Raw genomic sequence first — 11,163 nt, 5'->3', positions numbered from 1 at the left:
GGTCGGTGATTTCGTATAATAGTTGGTAAATTTGACGCTTAAATAAAATAAAAAAAAGGTACATAAAAGCTTACAAAATATAAGATAAGCCTTTTTCGCTGGAGATAATAGAAGTTGGTATTTCTTTCAACAAAATAAAGGTCGATAACTAATCCGAAATAATAGTCGACAATACCAGTCATATTTGGAGAAAATTTAGTTATCACTCTAATTATGTTTGGTTATTCATGAAATAGTTAGTAAGTTTAGCCATCGACAAGTAAGGCCAATAAAAGATGGCAACTTAGTTTAAAGGTTGATGAGCTAAAAGAAAACACCAAATAAACTTTGATAAGAAACTGAAAGGAAAGTTGGTTATTTGATGGGGAAAAATTAATAAGTCATATAAAGGAAAATTAGTAAATCCGCGCACGAATTCATAAATCTAAGACATTTGTAAGAAAAATAAATAAAACTTAGTAAACGATAACAAAAGCTGATAAATTTAAAGAAGCTAACGAATTCATAAATAGTTGGTAAACTCAAATGAGAGTTGGTAACAAGAAATATAGTCGGTAAGTCACTCAAATAACAATCGGTAATTCATATAGGGTGGGAAAATTAAGGCCTTGGTAAGAAAGACTAATGATGGTAATTTGCAAATTCTAACAAGTTGGTAATTTCACGAAGTTTCGCTAAGTTACCAATATGTTACTGATAATTCAGGTCATCGGTAAAATTCTTTTATCAACATATTTTTTAACACTTACTAGCTCTTTCCGAAAACTATTGTTAAGGAAAGAAAAATCCTTTTTTTTTCCGAGACAAGAGGAATCGTTCCCAAAGATTGTAGTGTCACGAAATATCAAAGACCCTTCAGGATTAAACCCGCTCCTGACAATGCTTGCCCGGTGAATTACAAATTCTGGTCTCTTTCGCAGCTGTTCGGGTCAACAGCTCGTCCTAGTTTAACCCCTTTTTTTTCCGACAGTGAAGACTCGATCGAGCGCCGCAGGGACAGATTCAGGTTGCCGGAATTGTATCCTCCATCCAAACAGATGAAGTAGAGCCGTCTCAAATGCCGAAACATTGCAAGAACTTTCCGATGAAGAAACGATTTTGCCACACGGAACTTGAATCACTTTGTACATGTTAAGACTTAACAAGTGACTGATAAGTATGCCATAGACAATCCTTGGCTGTTGGAACCCACAAGAGGATCTGCAAGTCAAAAGGCATGAAAGCTAAAAAATTATTGCCGCTTTGTGTCTTCTTCTTGCACACCTTTACTTAACTACCCCCCTTCTCTCGTTCCTTAGCATTGCTAAACCACCGCCTCTCTCCCTCTCTTCCCACTCATCTTGTGCAGTTCCTGCAAATGTCTAGAGTGCTTATCAGTTCACCGGAGCACTGTGAAAGGCGAGGATTCAACACCGACGCACGCTACAAGAAGCTGCTTTTCGCGTTCTTCACTGCCCTGACTTTGTTCCTCGCACTGGTTGTTCTTGTTTGGCTCATCCTTCACCCGACCAAGCCTCAGTTCACCATCAAGGAAGCTGATATCAACCAGCTTAACCTCTCCAGTCCTCGCCTCAACTACTCTATCCGGCTCACTTTGCTCACCGAGAATCCAAATGGAAAGGTCGGGATTTACTACGACAACCTACAAGTTTATGTCGCTTATAGGGGTCAGCAGATAACGGAAGAATCCACTCTGCCTCCTTTCTACCAAGGGCAACAACATAGCGATCTCCTGACTGCTTCCTTGGTTGGGAATGGACTTCCAGTGGCTGCTTCTCTCAGTTACCAAGTGGGACGAGATCAGACGGCTGGGCAGCTAGTGTTGAGCGTCAAGGTGAACGGACAGCTGCGGTGGAAGGTTGGGACTTGGGTTTCCAGGCAATACACTCTCAATGTCAATTGCACCGTGGTCATGGCCTTTCAGCCCAGTGCCCTGGTTACCCCCTTAAGTTCGAAGCAGGGAAGTCGGTGTTCGACTTCCATATAAAATTGACATGTACTGATATCTACATTCACACTTTGTCGATATTGTCTTGTAAGCATTCTGGCGACCGGTAAATCCGGTCGACGAATGGTCTGGCGTAAATAAAAAAAGAAGGAAGTTAGTGATTGTACGTGAGAAGGAAGATCTATGTTCAGCTTTTCATCGTAGTTCTTTATCTTGTCTTTGCGTATCATCATTCATACAGAGCTTTCGATGAGTGGAAACGTCTGTGGATACTGCTTTTTCCACTTCCTTTTGCAAGTGGGTATTGAGCCTTTGGTTCTTCTTTGCTTGGGTTGCAGAAGGAAGAAGGAAAAGTTGACAGAAGATGAGATTCAAAGTGGGGCAAAAATCGAAATGAAAAAGCAGAAATTAAAGGCGGGAAGACAACTGCTTTTCGGATGAGAATCTTCACACATCCTAGCCAATTGCCCAACTTTAATCATTAGCAGATTAATGGAGACCACCATCAACAAGTGAACATCGCCTAAACTCATCATCCCAACTGCAAAGATTAATGCAGCTTATCCAATGATTTTGTATCATGATTGGTTATGCTCATCGGGTATTTCAATTTCATGGAACGAGCCTAATCCGGACGAGATGCTGCAAATACAAAAGAGTGCAGACTCCTCGGTAAAACTGACATGATCCGGACACGACTCTGTTGGCTCTTCGAATTCCTGAACAGAGGATTAGCTATATATCACATAAAATGTAGAACTCGAATTCTACAGTGTGTTCGAATTCTAATCTTAAGTTTACCAAGCTCTTTGTCCTACAGTGAGACAAAGACGTGTCTTGGTTGTTCTTTGTGAAAGAGAGAGAGAGAGTTCACAGCTATCAAAAGTCCTCAAGGCCACCAGTTATTCTCAGTTGGATTTCTGTCTCTCACTAGATTTCTCTGTAACATGAGAATTCAGGAAATGAGGCAAGCTGACGGAACATTCCTGCCGCGGAAAACGTCGTTCTTATTGAAAACCAAAACAAAACATATCCAACCCTGCACGTCATCGAACTATCGTGTGTGAACATGTGCTAGAAATCAGAAAGAAGAATACCCCATATCCAATATGAAACTGCATTGACAGCAACAAGTTCAAGTCCGTGTCTATGAACACGTGATTAATTTCTTGCATTAGCTGCTCACCGAAACATCTTCTTTCGAGAAAAGCTTTACGCAAGGGGAACTCACACCAGCCCAAAATGATCATAACTTATACTATTCAAAGACAGTCAACTTTTTTTGACCCAGAGTACAAAGAACGTTCAACTTGTGGTGTCATTCTCCGAACCGGATATGCTCGGATATGCTCGGATATAACATGGTGATACAATGTCCGACCCTAGGGCTGATTTTTTGTCCCTTCAAGCAACATGTGGCTTTTAAATTGTCGACCTAGCCAAGCCATACCCCGTTTCCTGCAATGACGTCGACTGCTTGTCAAACACATCCAGCTCAATATCTTTCAGTGTCAATCTCTCCCTCCCTTCCTACCTCTCTGACGAGTTCCGGATCTCGTCAACTACTGCAATTTGGCTGAAACTTCGGCCTACGACCATGAGGCAAGTCGCCGGACCAACCGTCCACCTTGAATGAGTTGCCAAGACCTGATCCCGAGTGCAATTTGGTCTCGTGGCTTGTCCTCACGGTCACCAGCCTAGGTTTCAGCCAAATCGCACAAACGTGCAGTGAACAGTTAATTTGCAATTGTCCATAGCCGGTCGACACATTAAAGGCCAGGACTTTAAAGAAGGGTGGCTGAGAACATCCGAGAGCTCCTATTCTTGTAATCCAACACAATCCCATCTACATCCTGATGCTTTGCCAAAAACTTCTACTACTGCAATAGCTTATTTCCGATCTTACACTTGTAATTTTGCAGTAAGGAAGTTTCTTTAATAGTCGAATTACCTCTTAGCCGGAACTTCAAGGGGTGACCGGAGGACTTAAAGTTTACCACAATGTTTCAAGTTCAAACTCTCTTATCCAACTAAAGTCCATTGCTGAAGTTCTCAGTTTACATGGTTCCTGACCTTGTCTGGTTCCACATACACAACCTTAGTGAGGCCTCAGAAAGATGTATAGGAAGTGGAAAGCAACAGAGCACCATGAGAACTTAAAGAATCACATTACTGAAGCTCATCATATCACTCAATAAGATGTCACGAGCGAATTTACATCAAGCTCGTCATGAGCTACAGAAGGCCCGTACAACCATCACTCCATCTGAAGATACAAGTTATTACCAGAGCACAAACATCTTGACGAGCTCACGTAAGGATCAACCTCATACGTTACTGAATCGTGTATTATTCTCTATCATATACATTAAAGAAAAGATAAGAAAGAAAGCCAAAAAAAGACACCAAAATTGTCAAATTGAAGCGCCAAAACTCCCCAACCCTCCAAACCAGGAGCTAGAATTCAAGATTCAATAGAATCGGCACTCACCCATTTCCAGTAATGCCTCCTCACGGAAACCGCCCTGTTCGCCACAACTGCATCGCCTCCACCTTCGTATTCCTCTTCCTCCTCCGTGCAGAACTCTGCGTCCTCCGGCAGTCCCTCGACCTCCACCTCGAACGAATGCAACATGTAACACGCTGGCAATCCCGGATAAGACAGTGAATTCCTCTCCTCCACTTTCATCTTATATGATCCCGGAACAATCCTCACAACATCCCCTATATCCCCGGCCTCCACCCGAATCACTGATCCCAATTCTTCCCTCACGGCCCTGATCACCGCCATCTCGGGGGTCTCGCTTGGCTTCATCTTCTCCGACAAGGGCCTGCACCGATTGCGGATGCTGCCGTCGGACAATTCCTGGCGCGACTCGACGAGAACCCGGCCGTTGGCTCCGACGACATGGACCGAGACGACATTGATGGTGCGGATCGGAGGGAAGGAATCGGCGAGCGAGGTCTCGCCCTCGGATATCTCGAGCCAGAGGTTGTGGACATTCTTGGTGCCGGGCTTGACGCCCCAGGAGGCGAAGGAGTCGGAGGGGAGCCGCGGCTCGAGCCAGTCGGAGAGGGACTGCGGGGTGGCAAAGCGGCGGTGGATCTTAGGGCAGGGGCGAGACATGGTGGGGATTCTGAGGAACCGCCGGAGGTTTAAGTGGCAAGACAAAAAGGGGATCTTTAGGGCTTTGGCTTTAGCGGTGGCAGCGGTGGAGGAGGAGGAGGAAGAGGAAGAGGAAGAGGGGTGGGAAAAGAGGAAGAGGACCGAGAGGGCATTGAAGAGGAGCTCAGGCAGGGTGGCGCTGGGTTGGTGGCGGAGGAACGCAAGGTGGTGGTGATGGCGGCTTTTGGTGATGGGTTGCGGCGGCTGTGACATTATCAACGATGTCGGCGATGATGATTATTGCTCCGGCGACGATCAAGATCAAATTTTGGGGATTGCGCCGGTGATGACGAGCAGTCCATGGGGAGAGATTAATCAGCAAAGGAAAGAAGAAAGGAAAGGTTTTCTTCTCTTTGGACCGAGGTTCGTGTCTGAGAATAAGAGGTGAGGAACAGAGGAGGGTTTGCGATCAGATATATCATATATTGATGTCCTGATCATTCCCCCCTCTCTTTTTATTTTATCTGCTTCTTGTGTTCTGCATTGGGTCAGTTCGATTTGGGCCTGTCTTGTACTTCCGGATATGGGCCTCTCATATGGTCAGCCCATCCACGGTGTGCTGCCCAATAATCAATGAAAGACCGTTCGATTCGGGAGCGTACGTCTGGCACCAAAATTGTAACCAATCGATCTTACATAGTCGATAAAGTAATGGGACTTGGTAAGGTCAGTCAGGAGTTTGGAATAAAAGGGCACTAGGCTCTCAAAGGACACAAGCAAATTGACAAAAATATGCAGCGATCGGACCGCTTCTGATAGTCCGCCGATCAGCAGAGGGCGAGAGGGCAGCGATCCAAGTCATCCGACCACGCGCTTGGCATGGCGGAGATTGAGATTTCAGGAGGCTATGGACACGAGACGCGGAGCTTCCTTGGTGCTCGTGTCTAGCGAATCCATGAACTTGCGAGTCGTGAGTGACAAGGAAGGTGGTAAAATACCAGCTCAATGAGAATCCATGAACTTGCGAGTCGTGAGTGACGAGGATTCGTCCGCTTCCGATGGTCTGCTGATCAGCAGAAGGTGAGAGAGCAGCGATCGGACCACACGCTTGGCACGGTGGAGATTGAGATTTTGGGAGGCTATGGACGCGAGACGCGGAGCTTGCTTGGTGCTCGTGTTTGGCAAATTCATGAACTTGCGAGTCGTGAGTGACGAGGAAGATGGTAAAATACCAGCCCGATGAGAATGACCGGCCCATAGCAAAACATCCACCAAAACATATTTGAAGGCAATTCATGAGCTTCGTGTAGTGAGGCATTACTAACGACAACAAATTTGACGTTAATATATGCACAAAATTGTCAATAATCCGTAAATAACGAACGAATACGGTTCGTTGCAGTAACGATTAGCTGATTGATGGGAAGCACAAGTAGGGGGGAAATCAATACCACTGTGATGTTCGTCGATGCCAATTAATTCCAGTCGGATTACTCACGCAGCCGTTCAGAAAGCATGATCGTGCACATATCTCTCGTTTACCCAATATCATGAAAGGAGGTAGGACCCCGACGCCTCGAAAGAAGTCAGCATGTCTTTTGACTTAACTTTTGCATCTACGGCGTCTTAAGAAAGAAGAACGATACAAATAATCCATGAACTCTAATCCGATGTACAATATAGCTTCTGAATTTTTAATTTGTGCAATATAATCCCTCAACATGAACTATATAAAAAATTTTAAAGTTATCCAACCGAAAATGAGTTGAAGATTCTGCTCCTAGATAATCTTATTGCCCAAACAATCTCGATTAGCTTGGCGACCCCTAGTTTTACTCTGTTATGGGAAGCCGTTCTTACAGTTACTCTCCTTTTCTTTTGTTTTGTTTTGCCCCTATAAGTAAGTCGATTGAACAATGCATGAAGCCCTTCAAAGCACATACTTGTTATCTGCAAATTCGCAGAGCTCTTTCTTGCCTCGAACCTGGAGGTGGGATTTGATCCACGTTCCCCATCGAGGCAAGCCACTGTAGTCTTTGTTAGTCAACCGATCCACCTAATCAGAGGGATGCTCGTCATCGAAAGGCAATCAAAAATCCGGTCAATTCGCGTGATTCAGGATCAATCCATGAAAACCATACCAAACCAACTCCCTAATTCTGAAGAACTCAATTAGAGGATAGCATGAAACTAAACATCCAAAAGATTGGCAAAATAACGTACTCTAGGATAAGTAAACAAGAGAGCGAGAGATAAGAGAGAGACTCTGCTATGAATCACAATGATGTAGACACAAACCACAAATTCATGGCGTGGAACTTGTTCACGATCCCATTTCGTTAGAGAGGTTCCGATACAGCGATTAGACTATGGTGACAAAATACACCAACTTGATTTGTCTCCAAGGACCATGCAGAAGGAGAACAGACTTCTCACCTGACACCTGAATAATCTCCAACCATGACGGGGAGCAATCTCCATTCTACTACGACCTACTTGTCGGCCACCCACAGAATACAGCCTGAAAAACACCAACACACAAATGAGTTACACATTCATCAAGTAGCTACACAGTAGTCGTCTCTGCGGAAAGTTAAAAATAGCAACTTCATGATATGACACCACGCATGCTAAAAAGGATAGGCAAAGATAAGCCGACTGAATCAGGAAATTAGTCACAACAGTCTTGGAGTGTTTAAATCAAGATGAGGGTGGAAAATGCATTGTGCGCAGGATAACTGACAACAATAGCCCTGGATAGAAGGATGTAAGGCAGCTTCATCCTCTTAGTATCTAACAAATTTGCCCAAAGTTTTCGTTCATGGTAATGCTAATGTTAGGCAGGATGGTGACAGCACTTAGTTAAGCAGCTCTCCCATGTTGCAAGACCTTTTTGATGGCTTGATTTACCAGGACGAAAGGACAGACAAATAACAAAAGATCTTGGTAAGAAATCTTATGGGCACATGCACTGCAGTATCAAAATGAAAAGCTTCTTGGTTAATTTTATCAGTCACCGAAATGAGATCTCAGCAATCTCATCAGGACTTATCAGCCTTTCCCACGCTTACAGAAACAGTATGAAATTATCAATCTAGTGTCCAGTCGGAGGTAGCAGATGCAGCAAAGGCAATAAAGAACAGGTTTTGAAAGAGCAAGAACATCAAACCACATCACTTGAGAATGCATGTGCCTCAACCGACAACACAGAGAATTCCAAACTCTACAAGGGCCCAACATCTAAACAGTGGCTGGAGGAAAAACATTCAATCCATCTGGCCATAACCAAATGCTTTCAACTTGACTTGCCCTTGTGGTTTTTAACTTCTAAAATAAGGAATGCCATTTTTCAGGACATGAATTGCCGAAGCTGCTTTGAGCAGCTGGAAGATATAATGGGGATAATAGAACACAGGTTCATTTTATATGGCACTGAGTTGCTGACAAGATAACCATATATACAGAAAAGAGGAGGCTAAGTCACGTGCTGCTAGAAAGCTACAGTGGCTAAGCCACACAATTAAACAAAGAGAAATCTAAATACTCCATTTTAGTATATCAACTTTAAGTGGACGCATGCAAACCCCAACCCTGCACCAGCTCTCAGCAGTCAGACACTTCCAAGCTATCAACTTTAGCTACAAGACTCCCTGAATTAATGCCAAATTATTTGTGAATGGATTGGACCGGCAAAAGATTACCAATAAATTGAATGTTAAGAGGAGGCCAATTTAATCCTACCCCACAACCCACGAATGAGAAGGGGGAATGGTAACACCTGACCGGTTGAGATTGCCAAACATGAGACAGGACAACATGACATTTTAGGAGGTTAAGGGAATGAATCCTATGACAGGGTTGGAGAGAACTCAGCGAACACAAAGTTTCATCACCCTGCGGTTGTCATCAGTGACAAATGATATTATCCACAGACTTGGAGTGTTCAAACAGAGCTCTCACTATGCCATTTGAAAAAACAAAAAGGCCCCCTTCGGTAAATAATGTTGGCAAATGATTTGAGCTATTATGAGACAGCACATGCACTTCAACATGGCGTCATGTTGAACCAAAATGAAAGGTATAAAGCTCCCGGAAAACAAGCTAGAATAGTTAGCCAATTGAACTTCTCATGGTAGGATTGGCATTGCGTAATTCTGGGATAACTAGATCATGGGAAATAAATACCCCCCAATGAAAGCGAGCTTCAAATTACTTGAATTATCCGACCAAAAAAAATTTACTTGAATTAACATATAAATTAACTACCACGAAAGAGAAATTTCAGAAATCAAATTTCCAAGCGCTGCATTTCATTCCAACTTCGAAGAGCATTTCAATTAGGCACAGAACAACCTAAACTGTTCATCTAGACAGAACCCTCATCATGCTCAGCAACTCCTAACTCCTAAGCATAGAACCATCTGTGAGCAGAGCAGACCATTGACTACTTACTGAGATAGAGAGATCTTTCACATCTCAAACTTTCAAAAGCTGCATCTTGTTTGAAAACGAGATAGCAATCCAATCCGGCTGCGCTGCACACCACTGCAACTGGTTTATCTCGGACCCAGCAGAATACATCGACATCGGGTCAATCCCATTGGGACCAGCAACGGTGGGCAACTCCCAAATGAGCGCCTGAGAGTCATCCCCGGCCGAACAAATGTGCCTACAAGTATGTGGAGCCCACGCAATTGCATTAACGCTTGCCCGATGCCGCTCGAGCTCTGCGACTGGCAACGCCGGCGACCTTATGTCCAAGATCACAACTTTATTGCTGTCCATCAAAATAGTGGCCATGTATCTCAAGTCCTGCTTGTTCCAAGCCAGTCTGAGCAACGGAGTATCGGGTTGAGGGCTCTCGTAAATGATCGTCGAATGCTCCTTGTCTCTCAAGTCGAAGATCCGCACCGACCCATCAGCGGAAACAGAAGCGAAAACCCTAGCTTCGCCCCAGGCAATGTCGTAAACCTCCTTGTCGTGAGCGATCAGCTGCGTCTCGACCGCGTTCTTCTCGATGTCCCAGATCGTGCATGTGGTGTCGATGCTGCAGGTGCCGATCCTCTTGGGCTCAATCTCGTTCCAGTCGAACGACGTCAGTGGGGCGCAGAATTCGCTCGTCTTGCTGTTGTTGAGGACCGCGACCGACTCGATCGAGTTCTCTCGGACCTCCCAGAGGCGGAGATAGTCGCCGGAGGAGGCCAGGAGGTCCGATTTCGAGGGGTTGCTCGAAGGGGGGTGGAACATGAGTTTGGTAGGCGGGTAGGGGTGGTCGAAGGAGAGGCCCGGGTGGGTCTTGATGGAGAGCGAGTCCGGGTCGAAGGAGACGACGTCGACCCGGTTGGTGTACTCCTCGAGGAAGCTTCCGAGGGCGATGCGGTGGTTGTGGTGGCGGGAGGGGGAGGAGGAGACGGCCATGGCGTAGAGAGGGTAGGGGGACTCGTGGGTCACGGAGTTCTCGGATCTCAGGTGGTGGGACTCTTGGGTCGAGTTCTCCATTTCCAGATTTTCTCGGGGAAAAGAGAGGGAAAGTGGACAGGGGGCTGATTTTCCCGGGAAAATGGACGAGGTGGGTTTTTGGACCGCGAGGGGAGAAGTATTTAGCCTGACGTCGTTTTGGCTCGACGGGAAGATTGAAAAACGGCGGCGTCACTCATCTAACTTTGTCGTTGGGAACGGGGGGAGCCGTCAACGTTGACTAGTAGGAGCGAAGGGGTGCCACGTGGGTTGGACCTGGACCGAGATCGAGACCGAGACCGAGGCAACCGAGTGCGTGGCATGACTCGGTCGACCGGGACGATCTCGGCAGGCAGACACATTGTTTGACTTTGACCAGTCTCGGCTCGTGAAAACAAAGAGCAATCCGTGCGAGAAAGATTGGAAAGGGTCAGAGGGATAATAAAATAAATAGCCCTTAAATTTTGCCTTAACATGACCCATTAACTTTTAATTTTTTCAATGAAATTCATGATCTTTATCACAATGCTCGATGTGTTCATTAAACTTTTAATTTTTTCAATGTGATATCCGAACTTTTGATACATGTAGTTCTTAAACTTTATAAAAAAGTTCAATGCGGTCCTTTCATTATTTAATATCATGGACAACA

The 11,163-nt window shown here is 45.0% G+C and overlaps 3 protein-coding genes across 5 annotated transcripts; 1 reads left to right on the top strand and 2 right to left on the bottom strand.

Moving 5' to 3' along the window:
* Positions 1-1,292: 1,292 nt before the first annotated feature.
* LOC115742315 (NDR1/HIN1-like protein 26) lies at positions 1,293-2,296 on the top strand. The gene has a single exon (XM_030676536.2). The coding sequence runs from the start codon at positions 1,358-1,360 to the stop codon at positions 1,985-1,987; it is 630 nt and encodes a 209-aa protein (XP_030532396.1). The 5' UTR covers positions 1,293-1,357; the 3' UTR covers positions 1,988-2,296.
* Positions 2,297-4,104: 1,808 nt separating this feature from the next.
* Positions 4,105-5,528, bottom strand: LOC115742333. Its single transcript, XM_048271112.1, has one exon. It carries the CDS (start codon positions 5,325-5,327, stop codon positions 4,413-4,415), a length of 915 nt encoding a protein of 304 aa, XP_048127069.1. The 5' UTR covers positions 5,328-5,528; the 3' UTR covers positions 4,105-4,412.
* A 1,673-nt stretch (positions 5,529-7,201) lies between these two features.
* On the bottom strand, positions 7,202-10,702 carry LOC115742331 (protein TRANSPARENT TESTA GLABRA 1). Of its 3 annotated transcripts, none has more exons than XM_030676555.2 (2): positions 9,507-10,702; positions 7,202-7,575 (listed from the first exon to the last, which is right to left on the bottom strand). In XM_030676555.2, the coding sequence occupies exon 1, from the start codon at positions 10,551-10,553 to the stop codon at positions 9,531-9,533; it is 1,023 nt and encodes a 340-aa protein (XP_030532415.1). In that variant the 5' UTR covers positions 10,554-10,702; the 3' UTR covers positions 7,202-7,575; positions 9,507-9,530. The 3 variants fall into 3 exon arrangements, with proteins under 3 accessions (XP_030532415.1, XP_030532416.1, XP_048127068.1); XM_030676556.2 differs by having other exon boundaries at positions 7,284-7,575; positions 9,530-10,701; XM_048271111.1 differs by lacking the exon at positions 7,202-7,575 and adding an exon at positions 7,618-8,704 and having other exon boundaries at positions 9,530-10,702.
* Positions 10,703-11,163: the final 461 nt, after the last annotated feature.

Source organism: Rhodamnia argentea, chromosome 10, assembly GCF_020921035.1.
Source record: "Rhodamnia argentea isolate NSW1041297 chromosome 10, ASM2092103v1, whole genome shotgun sequence".
NCBI lineage: Eukaryota > Viridiplantae > Streptophyta > Magnoliopsida > Myrtales > Myrtaceae > Rhodamnia > Rhodamnia argentea.
The sequence above is the reverse complement of the archived record's forward strand: the minus strand, read 5'-3'. Positions and strand labels throughout refer to the sequence as shown.

Coding starts and splice junctions, on each gene's coding strand:
- LOC115742333 (XM_048271112.1), bottom strand. CDS start 5,327: ATGTCACAGCCGCCGCAACCCATCACCAAAAGCCGCCATCACCACCAC.
- LOC115742315 (XM_030676536.2), top strand. CDS start 1,358: ATGTCTAGAGTGCTTATCAGTTCACCGGAGCACTGTGAAAGGCGAGGA.
- LOC115742331 (XM_030676555.2), bottom strand. CDS start 10,553: ATGGAGAACTCGACCCAAGAGTCCCACCACCTGAGATCCGAGAACTCC.